This window comes from Fringilla coelebs (genome assembly GCF_963513975.1).
Source record: "Fringilla coelebs genome assembly, chromosome: 4".
Taxonomy (NCBI): domain Eukaryota; kingdom Metazoa; phylum Chordata; class Aves; order Passeriformes; family Fringillidae; genus Fringilla; species Fringilla coelebs.
In genome coordinates this window covers 12,055,860-12,078,388 of record NC_140032.1, presented here as the reverse complement: position 1 = coordinate 12,078,388, position 22,529 = coordinate 12,055,860, and the positions used below count along the sequence as shown (strand labels likewise).

The window sequence follows — 22,529 nt, the reverse complement described above, 5'->3', positions numbered from 1 at the left end:
TAAGGGTGGAAGAAGTCATAGGAAGATAATGGTGAATGACAAGGGTGCAGGCCAAATATAAATGTGGGACAGCTGTGAGCAGAGGGCTCAGATCAGTGAGATAACCTAATGCAGCCTCTTAAGTAACTGTTTGGGCTGTTTTCAGCTTGTTTCGTTTACAGCTTGAATACCACTCTAGTGCCTGTAAACAGGCTAGTTGTACAAGAGCTCTGCACTCTCCTTTTGGAGCTTGTTGAGCTCTGGCAGAGTACAGGTGTGGCTCTGGACATGGACAGTAAGCAAGCACTGACTGGAGCTTGGGTTTTATAAGGTGCTGCACAGCTTCCTGTGCTGACAGCAAGGCAAGAGCAGGAGCAGAGACTCGAGGTGGAGGAGCTTCATGGGAGAAATGAATCTGGCAGAGAAGCAGCTGAGGAAGACTCATCATCTAATTCTGCTGAATGGGTAAGAGGTTTATAACAAGATTCATGCTATGAGAGGGTTTTCAGAATGAGGCACTGGGGAGAAAGCACACAAGAACCTGCTGTTCCTAGGACAGCATCCTCCTACACATGAAAAAGGTTTAAAGCAAAAAAAAAAACTGCACTCAGATATAAGAAGAGGGATATTTATGTTGTAGGAAAGTATTGAAATCTGTTCTTACAGTTAATAGCACTCTAAGATTGTCTGGAGAAGGGGGCAGCAAAAAGCAGAGAATATCAATATAGAGACTGAATGAAAGAAAGAAGCATAGGAGAAGTAAAAAGTGGCAAAAAAGTCCCTTTATGTGTGACTGTGTACCGAGCTCAAGGGCCTTGGAGCAGCTTCAGCTCATAGGGTCATTAGAGCAGGCAGCACTTGCTGAGAGCAGGTACCAGATTTCTGGCAGGCTCCTTTTCCCATGCAATTATTCATCTTTTAATTACATTGAAACATAAATTAGGCAAGGGAAAGAAGCCCTGATTTAACCCTTGCATAGGCAGGCACAGTTTTTATTGCAATCAGCTGAAGAGATAAGTCACACAAAAGAGATTAAAAATGTTCAAGCCCATGGTCACAACTGCAGTTACTGGGCTTACAGATCCCCAGGTTCTCCCATAAGAGAACCTGGCTGCAGCCTTGATTTGGTCACGTAGGTAGTGTGGTCATGGCAAGAGAATATCTCAGCATGCAGGTAGTGAAACACTAGCATCCACCTTTTATTGAGCAATAGTCATGGCTCTAAGAAAAAGAAAATACCTGGGAAAATTCATTCTCTGTGAGTAGATTGCCACTGAAGCTGAGATTTGCTTTCACTGGAGATATCATAGTAGAAAATTACAAGAATACAAGTCACAATACAGTCTGGTCATAGTAATAAATGATGCTAATTATTAGCTATGAAGGGATTACTCTTCTACTTGTTAATATTTAATGAAGGTGTAGAAAAACAAGGTTGAGAATGGGAAAACAAGCATCCTAGGGGGTGCTGAGTGAAAAGTTCATTAGTAGCCAGTTACTGCTCAGGATTTGTGTGGATAAGACTAGTGCAGAGGATGTGAGAATGAAATTATGATCTTTTACAGCTGCTTTACAATTTAGCAGCTACCAGCCACAGGGATGTGTCATGGCCTAGGTTCAGCATTTCCCTTCATGTAACAGACCTTTTTGCTATTTTAATGAAAACAGAAAGAGTGGTTTGATAGTGTCTTCTTTTTAAATGTTCAAGCACAATTGGATGTTATAAATCATTCAAGAGGTCCAGTAGGTTAGTAAAGCCAGTACATACCATGTGTATGGACACAGCATTTCAAACAAATTAAGCCAGTAGGGATGAGCAAATATTATGGTATCTCTGGAATTGCACTTACTACCTTCCTTTTTTTTTGCAGAATATCATCACCTTAATTTAATATTTTTTTCTGATTGTGAGAAAGTCTCCACTTACTTGGGAAAAACTAGTCTCACACAGGTTTTTAACATAACTTACACTTTTCTTTTTAAGTTTGAAAATTTGGTGAATATTCTGAGTCAGTTTGGGCATCATTTCTAGAAGAGTGAACATGAAGGTTCTATCTGCCTCTGCAAGGCTACTTACAGTCTGGTGCTTTTTTTACAATTCTTGGTGTTGAAAAGGCAATCCTGTAACACAGAAATTGAATCAAGCCATGGATTTTATTCTCACCTGTATTATATGTCACAGCAACACTGAGCAATTAGGTCAGGTGACAACACATAGGTGCAAGTACCCAAGGAGGATTCACCTGGGAGTGAACATCCTCATGGCAAAGCTGGCTCCTGTAGCATTTTAATCTGTGTCTGGAGAATCATCCCATGTTTCCTCAGCTGAGATGCTCAGGGAGTGTTTTCCAGACAGTTCTGCCAGCTGCAGGGGAATTTGGCCTTCGAGGGAATTCTCAGTGCAGTTGATAATTTTTTCATCTAGTTCTGCAGGTTCCAGCCAAAATCTAAGCCCATTTGTAGCATTAATACAAACTTCCAGCTCATGGTAGCATGTATAATGCTCACTCTTGACTGGGGAGTTCTGGTTGTTCAAAATGCTCAGAACTGTGATCCAGATTGGTTGGCCATTCCTGCCATGCCTCCTGTTTGACATTTGTCTGGCAGGTACCTCTCTGTGCTGAGTATGGTTCATCAGAGCACAGACAGCAAACCCCCACAGCAGCATGGAAGTGTGAAGACAAAAACCACTTCATGACTTCCGCTCATTTATTCGTTTATGCCGTCTCAGCTTGTGAATTTGACTTTATATATCAGAGGGAATAGGTCTTTGTGTACATTTCAGGGAGACTTTAATTCTCATATTTTGCTAAAGGACTTACCTATGTAAGTTTAGGAATAGGATGGCTCTTGCACTGTCCAGAAGAGCATCTGAATACAACAGCAGTGTGCTAGTTTACTGCATCAAAAGAGCATCCATCCAGAGGGAAGAGTGTGATGAAGTTTTTTGGAAATATCAGAGTTAAAAGATTAAGGGGTAATAATGTTTTCCATTTCAGATTTCATAGAATCTGATCTACCCTGAAACTTGACGTCTTTGGTACTCTAAAAAAGTATTTTGTGCCTGCTGCCTAATTAACTAAGAGAATTGAATCTGAACATAGGAAAGCTTTGCCTTTCAACATTAATACTGAAACATTCATTTCCTCTGTAATTGTAGCTTCATGGCCTCTGTTTCTTTGTGTTTCCTGGGGCTGTGCTGTGTCACGGGTAAAAGTTCATTTTACATCTACTTTATGGATAAAAGTCTTGACTGACATTTTCTTTGCTTTTTAAGGCTGTGTCTCTGCTTTATGAATCACTTGAAATTTTTTGCAATGAATCAGGAGGAAAAGATGACAAATCTGCTGCGACTATTGTATCTAATGGAGAAGATGAGCAAATCCCACAAACTAGCTGAAAAGTCTAGAAAGAGACAAGGATCTGCCATCTACCTTGACATTCAGAACTAAACAAAATATGGCTAAATAACTATGAAACTGAAAAATATGATAATTTGTTGCTGCAAGATGGATTACGTGTTTCCTGTCAAAAGCTGTCAGTGGGACAATACAGAAGAAAAACAGTTGGCTCTAAGCAGTTTCTGAATGTTTTGTCACTAACAAAGCAGCCTAAGGAGTCTCTGAATTTGAAGGATATGCCATTTAGAAGACTGTCTTCAGCTCTTCCTCGGTGTCCAGAAATTCTCTGTTTGCCATACTTTGAAAAAAACTTCTGGGCTGAGCAGCATTCTCCAACACAAGCATTTCTTCAGGAAGCCCATGTATGAATAGGAGATGGTAGAGACAAAAATGCATGGAGTCTGAGCTTTGAACCTGTCATCATTCTGACCACATTATTGACAGAGAGGTATGCCAGAAAGGATTATATTCCTGTTATATGTAATGGGACTGTTAGTGTTAATTCTTTCAGAAACTAGGAAAAGTCTTCCAGAGAAAAAAGTCTCCTACGCACAATGAAATACTAGATTTAAATTAAGCTATATATATATAATGTATAATTATTGTCTAACTGGTTGAGGATGGCTGCTTGGAGGAGATAGGGGTGGTAATTCTTGTTCCACTTCTGCCAGCTTTAAAACTTTTAAATAAATTACTGAAGAAAAACTGAAGTTGAAAAAATTAAGGAGAACCTGACTTCCAAGGTCAGAACACAGGGGAAAAGTTTTGGCAGCAAAGCTAAGGGCAGTTGTCCAAGGGCTGCTGAATGCTAAGAGTGGATATCTGAAAGTGAATGTGTTTATGTAGCAGGGCCATCTTCTGTGAATGTTTTTTCAGAGCTTAGCTGGAGGTTAGAACATCTTGCTATCAGTGCAGGTAGAAAGAACTTCACTGCTGGAGTATTTTGTCCAGCTCCTACTTGGGCAGTGCCACAGACACAATCCAGCTTTCCCAGAGCCCTTAAAAACTGCTTGTGTAGTCCAAATGTGTGACTGGCTTCCTACTAAATGCTGTTAATGAAATCTTAGTGGCCATACAGCACAGCTCATGGTGTGGCTCAGTCTGTGCTGCACTGGCTGCAGCTCACAAAGCTACCTCTCAAATCACTGTAACTCAGCTGGGTCTCACTCTGTGCTGTAGATCCTCTTCCCTGGGTTGCTCTGCAACCTGCCCTGAATTCCCTACTGCAATAAATATGCTGCTGTCTGACCTGGACTGTAATCAGTGCTCTGTGATTATGTCTTGTATGAGAGAATCTGTTACATCCCATGGTATTTATGCATAAATTAAATAAAGCAAAATAATATTCTTTTTCTCTTCTTAAAGTTCACGTATTTTAAAATCCTGGTGGGATTTGTCCTGAAACTCACTATTACAGATCCATTTCCTTTACTGCAGGGTGAAACTCTGTCATGTGCCATATTTCTTTAAGGATCAGAGATGGGGCTGCTCTGGATTCCCCCAAGCCCTGTAACTTTGTTTGCCACATATGAAAGCCATAATCTGTAAAATGGTGCCCTTCAGCCCAAGTCCCTGTCCAAGGAAGCTCTTAGTTATGCACCAGAGCATTAAGTGGGTGCAGTAAATTCTATATACTGCTGCTTACTTCTCTGTTTAATCACAAGGAGATGTACAGTTTTCAGGAAAAATGTTAAAGGAAACCACAGCTTAATAGTCTCCAAATCCTATTTTCATTACATTTTGATTAAATGTGGCTCCTAACAGCAAAGAATGCTGTGTCCTTAACAGCTGCTCACATTTTGTATGTTAACATGGTCATTTCCAACATCTGTAGAAGACTACACCAAATTTATCATGACCTATTTTTATCTGTGGCTGACAGTGGTGGCTATGAGCCAGCAGAGTATTTTTAGAGCTCCAGCTTTTGACACCTCTGTCTCAAATATATTAGCTTCTCTGCTTCTGTGCCACTTGGGAAGCAATAAATCCTTCTGTGTTTTAATTCTTCTCGGCTGTTTTGTTAGCTTTAAAACAAAACCAGCACTCTGTAATTAACCTCAGGTCACATTCTAGCATGCAGTATGATCTCAGTTTTAACTGGCTGTTTAGCTGATGAGAATATAATGAAGGCATCTGTCTGATAATAGAACTTGAAGAGAGTCCTGGGCCCTTGCTTTTAGCCATTTTATTGGTTACTCCCTTTTGAACAAGCTGCTGAAAAATGATGGTTTCATTCCATTTAATTTGATATCCAAATTCAGCACAGGCTGAAACACGCTGATTTAGGAGCAAGTCTGGCACAATGAATTCAAAAGCCTTGTGTGTGTTCTATGCTTTTAATGTCTCACCAATGTACTTGGTTTAGTCATAGTCCTACAAATGAGGCTCCCTCTCTGCTTCTGTCATGCTCCTGACCCTGGTTTGCAGACTTAGCGCAGCCAACTTGAGTCTGAACCCTCTCTTCCCAGTCCCCTGCAAAACCATTCAGAGTCACATCTTATTTACCCTACCTAGCACTGAGGTAGCTGCTCTAAGTGTCTGAGCATAATCTAGCTTGACCTGCACTTTTTCTCCCAAGCCCTGGGCTGGGGTTCCTACTCTCATTGTATCCATGGAAGAAGATCATGGAGCAGGCATTCCTGGCCCCATGACACCAAGGACCCTCAGTGGCAGGCAGGATGATGAGATGTCCCAATGAATGTATTTGCAGAACAGCCCTGTTTGTGTGTGGGGCTGTGGCTGATGCTCCTGTGCCTGATAATGGGGCTGTCAGAACAGCAACGATGTTGTGGATTAACCCTGTCTGGCAACTGAGCTCTGCACAGCCACTCACTCCTGCCTCCCCTGGGTGGTTACAACGAGGGCAGCTGTAAAGGGCTTTTTACTATTGTTTTTACTAAGGGCTCTTCTGTCAGTTCTTTGTAAGCAGGAAACTGCCAATACAACTGACAAATACTCAGATCAAAAGAATGTGAAGCAATTTCTCCGATGAAGAGAAAGGGCAGGTGATCATGTGTCAATGTTTCTTGTTTTCTACATAATGTGAAATGCTGAGATGGGAGGAAGGATTTTTATGAACATTCAAATAAAACAGCTTTGGCTAAGGTGCTGCGGTCTGGTGCTGCATGCCAGTGAACTTTTCTGGCTAAGAGAATGTGACAAAAATTAGTTCCTTGTCTTTTTTCCAGAGCAGAGTCTGTTGGCAGGGCTTGGCAATATCTTATACAAAGGTGCCCTTCCTAACCTTGTTTCAGGAAATGTTCAACTCCACAGATGTGGAGTATAAAAAGGGTAAGGCAGAGAGGCAACAAGTGCAGCATCTGTGTTAGGTATTATTCATGGACTCAAGACAGCCAGAGATCAGAGGTATAACTGAACAACTTAAGGGTTTGAAATCATAACAAGGAACTGGTCCTGTCACGTACATTTGCTCTGAAGTGTTGTCTATTCTTTTATCTGCTGATGTCCTTGTCTCGTCCTAAATTTGAATGCTCAGCTCCCCAAGCCAGGAATGCTCTATCTGTAAATTGCCATGCCTAACACAATTGCAATCCATGCCTAGGGTTTCTGATACTGCTGTGGAAATAAATCATGAAAGCAACTAATAGGTCCTCCTTTACTTTTTAGCTTTTAATTCTGGAGAGAGGAAAAAAGCCATAAGCTTCTCTAATAAAGACAGCACAAACTGGTCAGGTAGTAGGGTGAAAGCCGCTCCAAAAATACCAATTTTTTTTTCTTTTCTTAGATAGAAAGGCTCTGCTCTTTCAGTTTAGCAGCTGTACAATATTAAAAGGTGTCATCCCAAGCTCCTTTTTAAATACAGACTAAGCTTAATCTAAACTGCAGATCTAATCTCAAAGAGGGGCTGCTATCAAGCAGGAAAGGAAATGGAAAGAGTAGTTACCATTTAATTCAAACTGGTTACCCTTGGGTAGAAAGAGTTGCAACATCTTTCTCACCTCACCTTCAGATGAGCAGGGTGGCCCCAGAGTTGTGTGCCTGTGGTGTCTGGGTGCTGAGCATGGGGACATCACACAGGTACAGGCTGTTCCCAAGACACCATAGCCAGTGTCCTGGCACAGCAAAGCCCACCCTGGTTAAGACACATACAGGTAGGGCATATAGATAGGTATAAGCACATTCAGAGGATAATTTTTGGACAAAATAATGCAGCTCCTGTATTTGTATTTTTAACCACATTTCCTCAACACAGTCAAGCATCCCCTCTTCTAGGTGAGACTCTTTTCATGGCTGGATTTCCCTCTCCAAAGAAAGGATTCTCCCACTTCTGTGCAGATTATTTTTTATTTTCCTATTTGTTGAAAGCTTTCTATTTTCTGATGAGTGAAATCTGAAGTTAAATGATCTGTTACGAAAGCAGGCTCTAGTTCCATTTCCCACCCCTGCTTCCAGTATTTCTGATCCCAGCATTTTCTGGGCAATAGCAGAACTGCTAAAAAAGTCCCACTCCTTATCAGTTGCACTACACTCTGATTGCTTTCAGGAAACTGAAAGCAGCCAGCTCTGTAAAATGTGTGTGCCTGGGGAACTTCCACTCCAGCAATTTGCTTTGTAAATCTTCCTGGCAGCATCTATGGATATCACCTCACTTTGCACACAGTTCTGGGATAGGAGGTCAGTCCTACCCATATGCTCAGTGTACACATAAATTCATATTTCAAAAAAAAAAAAAGTTTTTTAAAAATGGAAATGCTTAGGTGTTTCTTTGATGTGTTTCCTGCATGGACACTCAACACTAAACAGCTTTCCCTTAGGTATTCCTTCCTCTCAGAAAATTTTTTTGTACAATGAAGGAAAAAGTGTATTGCTTAATTCATAAATATTCCTCTCCGCATACGGAAGTCTCTTGAGAGCTTTGTTGGAAGTGCTTATTTATTTATAATAAATAGGAACTTCCTTTAAAAGGTTTACTCAGTTGCTTTAAGTGTTACAAAACAACTCATTGCTCTTTTTGAGCCCTTCTGATTTTTCCTCTCTTTTTCTTTTCCTTTTTCTTTTTCTTTTCCTCTTTGTTTTTCTTTTCCTTTCTCTTTTCTTCTTTCCCCCTATTTTTTCTGACCATGAAATAGACCAACTTTTTGCTATGCTCACCACAGCTCAGCAGGATTGGCTGATAGCTGAGTGAGATTTTACACAAGTGTTAAAATAGAGCAAATGACACTTGGGCTGCTGGTGAGAGACTGGCTGAGGAATGATGGATTTAGAAACTACAGCACTTGTGTGGACAACATTTGGTTACATTAGGGTGTGGCCTCTTTTTCTGTCATTAAAACCAAAAATATAAAGCATTCTTGGAAGATTTAGCATCAAGAACCTTAAAACTGAAGTACAGAAGAGCCCTGCAAAGAATGGCATCCAGGAAATGATTCAAACAAGGAGCAAAAACTAGACAGAAGTATTTACCCTGCAAATATTAATTTATTGGCTGTAAATATATTCACTGATTTTACAGTCTGATTTGGCTGTGTCTCGTGCACCAATAAACGTGTTTGATTAGAGTCAATATGCAGGGCTGAAAGTGAGTTTCCCATGGCACAGCTTTGCCAGATGACAATGTTATTACTCCAGCTCTCAGCTCAGGAAATCACACAGCCAGACAACTGACCTCAATCTTACTCATTTCACCTGCCTTTAAACTCCACTGAAATGGTATGTGAGCTTATTATTTGCATTTTTAAATACATTTTAAGGATATTCTGATAAGTAAATGATAATAAAACAATGAAAACTGGTCTGTCCATAATTAACAGAACCTATCCAGTGTGTCACTGAACAGCACACTGTGCTTGTATGAACTCCTCTTCTGCCTGTGCCCCACCACTGCCTGCTTAGTCTGCTCTTTTTTTACTTTTCTGCTAAGCAATGTAGTAATTGCATCATCTGCTCACTAGACATAAATAAATTCACTGTGTATTGTGGAAATGAAATGCTCTTTAAAACCAGACTTAGAGAAAATTTTGAGAAGCAGTGCAAAATAAATAAAATGTGTTTATGCTTGAAGTTCAACAGACTGTCCAGGACACTGGAAAATTCAGGGAGTTTGATCATTTTATCTCAATGTGGAAAATGAAATGTTTGTTTGTTGTTCAAATGTTACTCTCTTGCTAAGAGGAAAATAAATTGCTTTTCATTTTGCTGCCAAGAAACCAGAAAAATAACAAGTTCATAATTTCAGGTTATGTTTCCTCCTGTGCTTCTTCCATGTAGATACTTCCACAGTTGTGGAAATTGTCAAAAAGTCCTTCTCACGTAGCTTCCTGCACCTTTAGGAATAAGATAAGCTGTAAGGGATGAAAAGCTCCAGTAGAAGTTTACCATTTCAACTGTCCCATTTCAGCTATTCATCTGGCTGTGACACAAATGAGCCTTTACAGTAGAACTGAAAAATGTATTTATTCAGACTTTTCCAAAACAAACACTGCTGCAAAGAGCATGGAATAAAATTTATTGTCCAAGAGAATATCAGCACAGAGTCACAAAAATCTCATGCAAGCCTGAATATCTGACCAAATGCCATAAAATTGGGGTACACCTGAATGGGTTTTGAAAATTATGCATGTGACAGTCCACATTTTATCACATATATAATTTAAACTTTTGGTCCAAGTTAGCAACAGCAAGACCTAATTCTGTATAAGCACTCAGTAAATGCTCATCCAAACTGTTGCCTATACCATTCTTCAAAGAAAGAAACATGCAAGAAGCAAATAATGAGTATTACTTCTATTATAATTATAATACAAAATTTAAACAAGCCCACAGAAATGGCTTCTCTCACTGGGGAGCTGGACAGATGGATTGGCACCAAAATACTGCCAGCTCTCCTACGTGGGCCTTCTATTTGTACTCTGTTTTGTTTTTGCAAACAACTGTAATAGGCTGTGCTGTGTGCACAAAGCTGCTATTTTTAATGACAAACAAATCAGAAGAAAATATTTAAACAGTACAGAAAGTGTGAATTGAAAACTCTGAGCAGTGCTGATGTGTGTGCACATGCATGAATTCAGATGAAATGCACATCACAAACAAACAAACCCAGCCAGGCAGCACTACCATGGTGACCTTTCCGTTAGTAGAAATTCAAGCTCTGCGGTTTATTTTGTGTTTTAGCACTTCTGCAGCCATATCATCAAAAACTGTGAGTCACCCATGTTTGCAGAGGAAAATGTGTGAGAACACCTTCTTGCCACGTTACGTGGGAGAGTTGTGGACACACTGACACATCCTGTTGACTGAAGCTGATCTCCCTCTCTGCCCTTTTGGGAACTCTTTCTTCCTTCTGTATAGCTAACGCTGATGTTCATGATTCAAAGTCATAAAAATGCAGGAAATACACATTTTAATTTAAATTTTTTTTCCTTTAGATGCAGGAATTTTTTTTTACTGGCCATGTTTAATATTCATGTTGGAGACACGTGTCAGAAAAGGACAAAGTTCCTGGCACTTGACACACCAGAGAGTGCCATTGTGTAGGTGTGTGCAAAGACCACATCATGCTCATAGCTGACCAGGGCCAGCTGTTTGCTTTATTCTTGTTTCTTCAGAAGAAGAAACCCCACCAGATTTCAAGATGCCCTTTAATATAAAAATTTGAAACTTCACTTAAAACCCCTATCCCTGTAATGCAAATCAGTTGCAACTCTGTCATAAGGTTGAAGTCAGGAACAAATAATTCCCCTGAACTGTTTGAATAAAGCATACAGCCTGAGGGGCTGCTGTGACTTTTGGGAAATGGGAAATCGCTTGCTGGAAAATGTAAGATGGAAAATCATAGAGGTTTTGTGTCAGAACAGTTCTAGATTTCTACCTACATGGGATGTGTAGATCTTGCTCTGAGATATTGTTGATGTTAGAGGATAGATTTTGCCTGGCAAACAGGTGGCTATGGACATTTGAGAGAAAGGAGTTTAATTTTTAAGGTTTAAAATTTTTGCAAACTCATCTCTAGCATATTGTGAGTGAAAAGTTATCTCCAAGCATCTTCAAGGATGTCCAAAGGCATCCAAACTCAGGTTTAATTTTGGGAATCCACAATCAGGGTCTTCTACAGAGAACACTGCACCCTGGGGTCCATCAGCATTGTTCATGCACAGTGAATAGTGAATGAATTATGAACTCCCTAGTTTTGATGGGTTCTCCCAAATAATTTTCTCAGAGTGTGTCCATTCTGTGTACTCCACATGTCACTCACCTCAAATGAGCTCCTCCAGGTCTGGTGTAGGCACTGGGAGTTGTCAGAGACCAAGTTACCCTGTTCTTGGGCAGAGAGCAGAACTGGTTCCAAACTCAGCATGGCTGTGGCTGATGAGCTTCCCCCAGCTGTGCTCCCACTGTCCTGGTGTCCCCCAGCTCCCAGCACAGCCCCTCAAACAGCTCTGCTCTGGGCAGGTGTGAGCCCAGCCAGTTTGGTGTCTGGTGATGCAGGACCTGGGTTTACAAAGTTCATCAAATGTCACAGAGGGACACAGGACTCAAGAGTGACCTTTGGTATCAAGTGCAAATCATTTTATTGCAAAATTATACTGCATAAAGTAAATAGCAAGTTATTTTACTGCAAATGAAGATGGATTTTGATACTGGCTGTTTGCTCAAGTATCAGATTTACTGCTTCAGATATCTCTACCTGAGCAAGTTTTTTGTGGAGCAGCTCTGCTGGCCCTGGATAGATGCAGAGCTCTTTTTGCTGGCTGTGGAGAGATGCTGGTTCTTAAGACCTGTTTGAGACATCCCCCATGGACTGAGCACAAGCCCAGGAGGATTGTGGAAACTGTCTGCATGGCAGATCTAGATTTTTCACCCAGAGAATCCCACCCCAAGTGTGTGCTAGTGATTTATATGGTTTGTAAGAAGGTGCTCAGTGTGGCAGAGAGGGCACTCCAAGTCTGCAGCCCCTCGCAGTCCCTAACTGTGGTGGTGAGGGAGAAGTGAGATGCTCATCTTCCTCCTGAAGAGGAGGCTGATACTGCACCAAAACTGGGCTGCCAACCCTCTGCTCCCAAGGGATATCTGAAAGAACAAATCTTGAGCAAACAGCCAAAAAAAAAAAAATCTGATTTTTGTGTGTTAGTCACCTTGTGTACCTTGAAGGAGAGGCTGGTTTCTACTGGTGAGCAACTGGTTGTACCAGTCCCACCAGGACAATAAACCTTTTGTTTTGGAAAGGTGTTGGCATGGAGGTGTGTACTCCAGATACAGGTGTTTGCTGATGGATAGCTGTCCCCTGGGTGTGCAGGGACAGATGCATAAAGAGCCCCAGAAGCAGAGCAGCTCCATCCTCCAAGAGAGCCCTGAGGCTGTGCCTGCTCGGGAGAAAGCCAGGCTCCAGAAGCAACATGTCTCAGCTGGAAACTGCAATGGGAATGACCATTGCTGTCTTTGACCAGTATGCAAGGGCTGATGGCAACAGGCAAACCCTCAGCAAAACAGAACTAAAGACTCTGCTGGAAAAGGAGCTCCCAAATTTCCTGGCGGTAAGAGAACAGCATGGCACCGTTTCTGTGTAGCAGGTGCAAGAGCAGCCTGCAGAAATTGTTTTTAGTACATTTTTAGGAAAATTATATCCAAAAATATCCAATGGTTTGTAGAAAAATATGAAATTTAAAAGAGGTTTTCCACAAACTCTATAAAACTGGCTTAATATGCAGGGCCATTCCCTGTTTGCTAAATTCATCACTTGAGATATCAGGGCAATAGATTTGAAATAGATTTGGTTTCAATTTCAGAATTCACTTACTTCTGTTTATCCCTGGATTTATCATCTCACTTCATGTCACAACTTTGTGAAGGTAGTTGTACTGTCAGCAACTGAGGATCTTGATTGCAGATGGGGGATCTCTCTAAATATTTATACATTTACCTTCTCTAGGTATTTATGCTGCATACTCAGTATGCTCATCAAAATGATGCATAAACCAGAACAACAGATGAACTCAAAGCAAACTGTTTGGCATTTTGCTTTAACAGCAAAAGAAAGACCTGGATATGTATTGTACAACACAGATTTGCACATAATCATAAAATGCTTTTCAGTAGGTATTCAAAGTGCTTAATATGTTCTAGTAAAAGCTTTAGCTGCCAGGGAGACAATTTCAATTGTTTTTTAAAATTTGTTTCCCTTCACCAAAAATCCAGAAAACACTTTTAAATACATTGTTCTTTCCACATTGGAGTAATATTTGCACTGTTTTGTTTCTGTTCTAAATGTTACTGTTTTGTTACTGCTCTAAATGGCAAAAGTCTAGAACCAAGTGCTCCTGGTGTGGCTCTCAGTTTTTGCATCCAGCATTGTTCAGTTTTATAAAAACTGCAGGGCACTGCAGCCAGGGCACTTGATGCAATTCAGTGTCTTTCCATGCAAGCTATATGAATTCACCATATGAAATCCATGCCTGCTGGAGCTATGTGTCACAAATTAAAGAGATGCAATATTGAGAATGAGCACCTGGGTGGCTCAGGGGGGATATATTCCAATATTTCTGAGAAATCTGTGTAAGACAGATGAGTGCTCGTGACCCAGGAGCATCACAGAAGGGTTGGCTCCTGATCAGGAGCTGTGTGGTACCCATAGCACTTCCACGTACAGAGAAAATAAACCAACAACAAAAGCACAATTCTGTGAGAGTGTGGAAATGCCCCAGACTCCTGGCATTTGGTCTAAATAAGGCTGGGGAGACGCTGCAGTGAGCAGCTACCAAAGGGATGATGCTCCCAGGTCTGTCCTGACTCTGTTTGGTGGCCTGGCACCACTTCCAGCTCCCCACAGCTGCTCTTACTGACTCTACCTATTTCCTGCAACTGATGGAAAACCTGGAATTTTCCAGGAAGATAATTAGCTAATTGTCCTTTTATATACCAGTCTCCATCTCCCTCTCCTGCTTTACCTCTTCTAGGAAAAACAAAAACAAAACCAAAAAAACCAAAAACAACCCAACCCCCACATTTATATGCCAGTATTTTAAATAAATTTAAACCAATAACATTCCATATTCCTGTCTTACCAAACTGATAACTGCAAGAAAAAAATCTGAGAATATAAGTCTAACTTCAGAAAAAAAGTTCTACCTGCAGTTGCCTACCATTTATATCCATATTTTTTCATTTGCTAGGAAATCTTGGGAACAGTGTTTTCTAATTACTCATGTATACTTTGGCCTTAGAATTGGTTATAGCTGACACAGATCTAAACTTCCTGGAAAGGTCTTGAATCAATCAGGCATAAACATCACAGGACTGAAGGACTGGACTCAGTTATAAAGAATTTCCAAAAAACAATTCCCATTTTTGCATCTCAGAAGTAATTCAGATGCTACAATTAGTTCATATAGTTCTCTAAATAATTTAAAATATTCACTTATAAAATTAAAACAATGTAATTTAAGAATTGAAAATTTATTAGATCTTCCAGTCACATTCGTCTGTCAAACCTAAGGAAATGTTTCAATTTTTAGTGATTTTTAAAGGTCTGCATGAAACATTAAATTGCAGGATGTCAGATTTTGCTAATTGTAACATGATCAAAACATGCCTTCAGATTTAAATTTATGTTGTAATCGTTTTAAATTGGTGGAAATTTTTCAGAAGTTGATATAATTTCTTTCTATTAGGGTTTTTTAAATCTACTAAAGCCGCACGAGTGTTTCCCTGCTTTAACAGGTCTGTAGTGCCATCTCCTGTTTAATATTAAAATTGCAGCTTCGAAAATCCCTGCAGATTTTCAGCACCAAAAAGCCTTCCTGTAAGCTTCTTTGCTTTTTCATATATTTTGGCAAAAAAAAAAAAAAAAAACCTCAAACAAAACCAAACCAAACCAAAAAAAAATTTAAAACAAAACCCCACTTTTAAATTTGATTATGCGTTTCTTAACATCAGCCTTGAGATGTAGCGGTTCCCAGAGCCACAGAAGCACAGAATGTGCTGAGTTGGAAGGGACTCAGATCATTGAGTCAAACCTCTGGCTGTGCACAGGACATCCCCAGGAGTCACACCCTGTGCCTGAGAGCATTGTCCAAACACCTCTTGAGCTCTGTCAGGCTGGAGCTGTGACCCCTTCCCTGGGGAGCTGTTCCAGTGCCCAGCCACTCTCTGGGTGAAGAACCTTTTCCTGATATTCAACCTAAACCTCCTCTGACAGCTTCAGGCCATTGCCTGAGGTCCTGTCAGTGTCACCACAGAGAAGATCAGTGCCTGCCCCTCCTCTTCTCCTCACAGGGAAGCTGGAACTGCAGGGAGGTCTCCCCTCAGTCTCCTCCAGGCTGAACAGACCAAGTGACCTCAGCTCCTCCACACACGGCTTCCCCTTAAAGCCATTCACCGTGCTTATTGCTCTCCTTTGCACACTCTCTAATAGTCAACGATGGTTTCTATATTGTGGTGTCCCAAACTGCCCTCAGGGCTCGGGGTGAGGCTGCCCCAGCTCAGAGCAGAGCAGGACAATCCCCTCCCTTGCCTGGCTGACAATGCTGTGTCTGATGCCCCCCAGGACAGGGCTGGCCCTCCTGGCTGCCAGGGCACTGCTGATTCACATTCAACTTGCCACTGATCAGGAGCCCCAGGGCCCTTTCTATGGTGCTGCTTTCCAGCATCTCATTTTCCAGTTCGTCTGTACATCCAGAATTGTCCCATCCCAGGTACAGAATTCAGAATTTTTCCTCCCTGCCTTTGAGGGAGTCAGCAGCTCTTCCCAGTTTTGTATCATTGGCAAACTTGCTCAGTATTGCTTCAGTCCTGCATCCACATCCTTCATGAAGATGTTGAAGGGCACAGGGACAAGGATGGAGCCCTGTGGAACCCCACTAGTGACAGGTCCCGGTCTGATGTCCCCCCATCGTGCCCCACCCATGAGCCATGAGTTGCTCAGCCATCCCATGATGTGTTGATCCAGCTGTGTGCTGGGCATTTTGTCCAACAGGTTCCTGTGAGAGACAGTGCTGAAAGCTTTACTGAAATCCAAAAAGAAGACATCAGCTGGCTTCCCTTGATCAACTAAGGGAACAGATCAACTTTATCACAAAAGGCAATCAGGTTTGCTAAGCAGGACACCGCTCTCGTGAAACCCTGCTGGCTGTGACTGATGACACTGTTCAGTCATTCCATCAGAATAATGGCAATTTAGAAGAATAATGACAACTTAGAAGAACATTTACTATGGTAACTCAAGCTCAGAATCCCACAGGCTTCAGGAGGCACCTTCCCAGCCACCAGCTCCTGTGAGCAGCTTCTGCTAAGGCATAAGGCCAGTGGCAGCACTCAAAGCACTTTTGAGGCTGTTTGCATATTTTCTGGGGTGGAAGTATTCAATGAAGCCTAAATTTTACATTTGCCCCAGGAAAGCATCTTTTTACAAAACTGGAAACTGCCTGTGCTGCAGCTGAGCCTCTCCAGGGGAATGATGGGGAACTCTTAGCATTTAATTCACGTGAGTGTTGTCCTTGGGGGTTTGTGCTACACAGCTTTAATGGTGATAAATGCTGGTTTCAGTGCAGCAGCGATGCCTCTCTGTGCCAGTGCCTGAGTGCAGCTCTCAGTGTAACAAACTCAGAAGCACATGCTTTGGTACTCACTGCTGCTGTGCAGTGTCCTGTCTCCAGACAAGAACCTTGTCTGGAGAAGCTGCTGCATTGGGGTTGTGCATCCTCTTACCTCAACCTGCTCTTTTTCCTTTGCAGTCTGGGAAGGACAAGAATGCTATTGATAAAGTCTTCAAGAACCTGGATGAAAATGGAGATTCCCAAGTGGACTTCAAAGAATTTGTCCTCTTTGTGGCAGCTCTGACTTGCTGCTGTCACAAATATTTTGAGCAGAATGCAGCCAAATAATTGTCAAACTACTCACAAAAGCTGTCTTTACATGTGCTCCATATGCCAGTGATATGGATCCCTTCACTCCTTCCATGTACTGCCGTGAAGTTTGCAAGCACGCTGGACTGTAAAAATAAACCCTACTGAGCTTATCCCTTATCCTGAATGCTAATTTCTTCTCATTTGTGAAACAGCCTGGCTTTAATGACTCCCACTAACTCACACTGAGTAGTTTCTCCCTTTCTCTGGTTTTAAAATTCTTTTCTTAGCCAAAATGTTCAATATTCATACTGTAAGAAGAAGGGCTGCTGGAGCCATGAATGAGCTGGAGGCTGTTTTTATACACAGCATCTCTGGGATGCACCCCAAATGCACACATGTGCCACCACAGCTGTACAGGACAGGCCTCACTGGCACTACCTTTGAGCCTGTTTGGTACCCTCAGCTGTGTGGTTGTTGCAGGGCTGCCTTGTAGTTCTTCCCTGGTTCCTTCCAACCCCAAACACCTTTTCTGTTTTTTTTCAGCATGGAGGATTCTGTGCAATTTTGTGTGCTAGTGAGCCATCTCAGCCAGATCACATAAATTTATTTTCTGTGATACCATAAGACTTTTGTACCAATATATTGATATGACTTTAAAATAAATTTAAATATCCTCCCAAATAGTGTGCCATAGTATTTTTGCCTGAAGCAAAAATGGCAGCAATTGTTGCTTTCTTACCTGAAAAATATCTGTGTGGGGAAGTGGCAGAATTTGCTTTCAGAGGAGAGGCAACAGGCATCAGCTGAACTCTGCAACTGAAGCAAGACTGTGCACAAAATCAAATCTGTATTTTGAAGCACTTTGCTGGTGAGCATCCCGACACAAACTGCAAAAACATTAAATTTAGTTCCTTTTTCTACAGAACAGTATTGTTCAGTGCTATTCCTATGCTATGCAGCCAAATATTTCCCTGTCCCACTGTGTGTGCAAATGTGCTGTGTAGGTAGAGGTGCCACAAGTCCCTCTGGAGCCCCTGAAAGATCCTGCAGCACAGCAAAAGCAGGAACAGGAGCTCAGTTTCACTGAGTTACCTGAATCTGAAGTTACACCACAGGTTTGACCCATTCATAACCCTATACAAACATACCTTGTTTAGGAGTATTCATCTTTTGGGGAGCTCGATGGGAAATTTTGGTATCATTAGTTTATTTCAGCCTAGGTTATTTCAGTTTATTTTAACCAATGCAGGTTTTGTTTCACCTAGCTTGCTCTGGTGCTGGATGGCTGGAGATGAATTGCAGCACATCCATTACACTTGCAGAAGTACCATTGCCTGTCTTATTGACAACAGTGATGGTTTTCTGCAGTACCTGAGCAGGAAAAATACTCATCATCAAAATGTGCAAAAGTCTTCCCAACCCAGAGATCCCAAATTGGCCTTTTCTTCAGAGACTGCTCCATATTACTGCCATTTCTTGAGATACCTTTACACCTCTGACCAGCATGGCTCTGCCCTGTGGCTGCTGTGCCACTTGCAAGGGCCAATCCCACTGTCACATCCCTCACCATTTTGTCAAGGCTATAAATGAGCAAAATACTCTGCTTGTTGCAAAGCAAGCTAATTCTAAACACTGAGTCAAAAAAATCCCTATACTGCACATTTATCTAGCTAGTGGTATAAACCATCCTCAGACAATGACATTTTGATGATACATATCACAAATTGACCGGTATGTCATAATTTTTTTAAATGTATTTTTACTTTTACAAGTTTAACATTAACACCTAACATTCTGCATTGCTTCAGAATATTCAGCCTCACTGAATTTTTTGGTTTTTTACCACTGTGTGGCACTAAATGCACCCTTTTTATTGCTCAGTGAGCCCAGAAGTCCATGTATCATTATAAAATGGAAAGAATCTGTGTTGAGATTAGAAAAAAAAAATCAGAAGTGTTCGTAACATGGCAATAAAATGGCAATTTTATGTCTGGAAAAATACCATATGTCCCAGCAAGGGCATTTTAGTGATTGCAGTGGAAACAGCGGGAGCTGAGGGCCAGGCAGAGGCTCCATCTCCTGAGCTTGTGGAAGGGTTTAGCTGCACCATCCCAATCTCACCCTTGTGAAAGTGTTTCCCCTTCCTTGTAAATTGCAGACCCCCTGTGCGATTTATGGCAGCATTGTTCTCCACAGTGTGGAAATGGCTTTTAAAACATAGCTCTTAAAGAGAATGTTGGTGAACAGCTCTGCCTGTCTTGTGAGCCAAGGGATTCACCTTGTTACTCCATTTCATCAATCAGGTCTTTAAAACCCCATTATTGAGCAATGAGAGCAGTGCCATACCCCACATTTCACTCTTGTTCCATAAACTCCCTGCCAGTCCAATGCCCACACCATTTCACTCACCCATTAATGCCCTTTTGTCCATTTTCCTGAACACCTGCAGGTTTTTCAGTGCTGGAGGACTGCTCACAGCAGGGCTGCTCCCAGCAGCCCAGAGCTGCTTTGCACCCTCCCCAAGGGGTTCTGACTGACCATGATGAGCTCCAGTGCCTTTGTCTCCTTGAGGGAGTGCCAGGGCTGCCCCTCTCTGTTCTCATTGCTCCTGCAGCCCCCACCCTTCAAACCCTTACCTTTGTCCTGCCCTCTTGGTCCCACAGGAGGGGACACCTGCAGAGCTCCAAGCCCCTGCCCAGGAGCACAGGGATGCTCTGTGCTGCTTTGCTAACCCAAGGGAGCTGTGCCTGTTCAGAGCTGCATGAAGAGGGGGAAGAAAAGGGGTTCAGGGCGTTTTTTTTCTTTTTCCCTACAGATTTTTCAAAAGCTGTAACTCTGTGATGAATATTCATTTCAATGTAGTACTGAAAACTCAACTTGATGACACCTCAGAGAGAAAATGATCCAGGAATAAAAGAAATTAACATATAGCTCCCACCTTACCATAGAACAAAAGTGACTTTTCAGAATATATTATTTAACCTAAAAGCATCTGAACAAAGTCACTTTAGTATTTTTCAATCCATTAATTTTCTTTCTCAGTATTATTAATTTTCACTATGAACCTACAGTTTATCCAGAATATATTGTGTATTTCCTTCCCTCGGTGAACTTTTGTAACTCAAAGTTCAAGCTACAGAGATGGTAGACCTGGTTTTAAACCTGCCATTTAATTTCAACTTTTTGGCCTCAACATCTTCTGTATGATGAGATAATTTAAGAAACTGTATAGGCAGCTGTAGGGGAAAGGAAAAGAACATAAAAGACAGCTTGGAATATATAAGCTTACAGTTGTGGCTTGTGCATATTTGACCTCGCTATCTGAAAGGAAAAAAATATATGGGAAAATATGTTACCAGCAAATGACAATATGGGAAATCATCATTTGTGATGGGTTCTAAATTAAGCAAGTCTTAAAGGCAGAGGTGAGAAAGCCAGCTAAGCAGCAAATCAGCCAGTAGGTATTTTTGTAATAGAGAAAAAATATAAATTTATATTAACATCAGATCAATTCTATGGATGAAAATTCTCCAGTATCTCTAGTTGCCATTTTGAAATCTAGTGGGCTACTGTCAACACTCTTCAATTTTTAAAATGACATCTTGAAATCTGATTTCTGGGTGTGCATGCAGGAGAAAGCAGGCATAATGTTACCTTACCCTTAAGTCACCCGTGGCCACTTATGCTGCAGTTTTGGCTGGGAATAATCCTCTTTATTTTACTTTAAAGTTCAAGGAAATAATTGAAAAGAAATAATTCATCCAGTCAAGTATGCTGTTTATGTCCCCAGTAACCCCAGTTTGGGGCTGAACACAGGGAGATTTCTTTCCCCAAACCCTCTGAGCATCCTGCACTAGCAACGTGCACTTTCAACACTTGACCTGGAGTGCCAAGATCCAGCTTTTCACAGAACACATTTTAGCTGCTGGTTTCCTTACAGAAGGCGGGCAGGGGAGGAGGAGGAGATGTTACCTGTCTTTTATGTAACAGCCTCACTGTGAAGTGCTCCTGTAAGAGCTGGGAAATTGTGTTCAAACCTTCCCTTGAGTGAAACCCACCCACGCCAGCTGCGTGCAGCAAACAGCAGGAAGCCCAGGGCACCTGACAGTGACTCCCTCCATGGTGGCAGGTGCTCCTGGGGATGAGGAGGCTGGGAAAGGGGGCAGAGGAGCAGCACATCTCTCTGGCCTGCTAGATGGAGTACATGGCCAGTCCTGCAGGTGTCTGTGTCCCAGAGACACAGCAAGGGCACATTCTGTACTTTAGTCATTTAATACAGACTATTTAGTGCAAAGCACAGACCTGGCATGGTTGAAAATATGTTTCTTGCCAGGTGAGTTCCCAAACCACTGAACAGTAGAAGTATGATCACTGCTCTGCTCCTCTCTCTTGGACAACGATCTCTGCAACAGATTGAAAAGGTGACAGCAGAGGACGAGAGGGAGCACCTCCTCCATCATTTTCTCCTCCTCCTTTTCCTTCTCCTCCTTCTCCTCCTTCTTACCCTCATCCTCTTCCCCGAGGGAGCGTCTCCTCCTCCTGCCCTGTGAAGCAGCAGGTGATGTTCACCAGCAGCAGAGGGAAAGTCCTGCTGGCACATCTCCCCTGCCTTAACCGCTCAGCAGCGCTCAGAGAAGCTTTAAAATAAAAATTAGGAGCTGACTCCTGCTCAGGTGCCTGGAGGGAAGGATTGAGGTCTCTATTTTGGTGGAAAAGGTTCCTGACTGCAGCCCAGGGGAGGTTCAGAGCTTGCCTGGCCTCCTCTGGGCCGTGCCCTGTTGTCTGTGTCACAAAGCTCCCCAGCAGATGTGCTCATGCTTTTGGGTCCCTTGCTGAGGTTCTTCTCCCACGTGCTGGGAGCAGAGCCTTGGGGCTTAACACAGGTTTCTGCAGTCTGCTCAGATCCACCCACCTAGAAATTAGTCATTCCAGCAGCTAATTGACTATGCTTTTGTACAGCTTTTACAGGCCATTTTCTTCCCCAGAAAAATTCCTTTCTTTTTTCTTCCTAGTCAATAATTTTTTCTTAATCCTGTACCAACCTCTAAACCTTTGGATCACAGCTCCATTCTGGAAGCTGCTCATTATGTGAAAGGAGAGAAAATTCCATTGTTTTTAAGGATACAGCTCGGCTACTCTCCATCAGGTGATCCATAGTTGCATACACTATATTATACTGCAGGACTAGGCACCAGAATATTTTATAAATAGGTTTGAGTTTGTCTTTTAAACCTCTCCATTGTATCCAAACAAATGTAATTATCTTCTCTTCCTCCTCATTTTATAACTTTCTATTTAGATGCGATTGCCAATAGTATTTTCTTTTGTTTCATGATAAGAAGCAGGTCTC

The 22,529-nt window shown here is 41.9% G+C and overlaps 1 protein-coding gene across 1 annotated transcript; it reads left to right on the top strand.

The window, feature by feature from the left end:
* Positions 1-12,733: 12,733 nt before the first annotated feature.
* S100P (S100 calcium binding protein P) lies at positions 12,734-17,215 on the top strand (the record flags this gene model as incomplete). Its single annotated transcript, XM_084204370.1, has 2 exons — positions 12,734-12,871; positions 17,066-17,215. 2 exons carry the CDS (start codon positions 12,734-12,736, stop codon positions 17,213-17,215), a joined length of 288 nt encoding a protein of 95 aa, XP_084060496.1.
* Between the last annotated feature and the right edge of the window lie 5,314 nt (positions 17,216-22,529).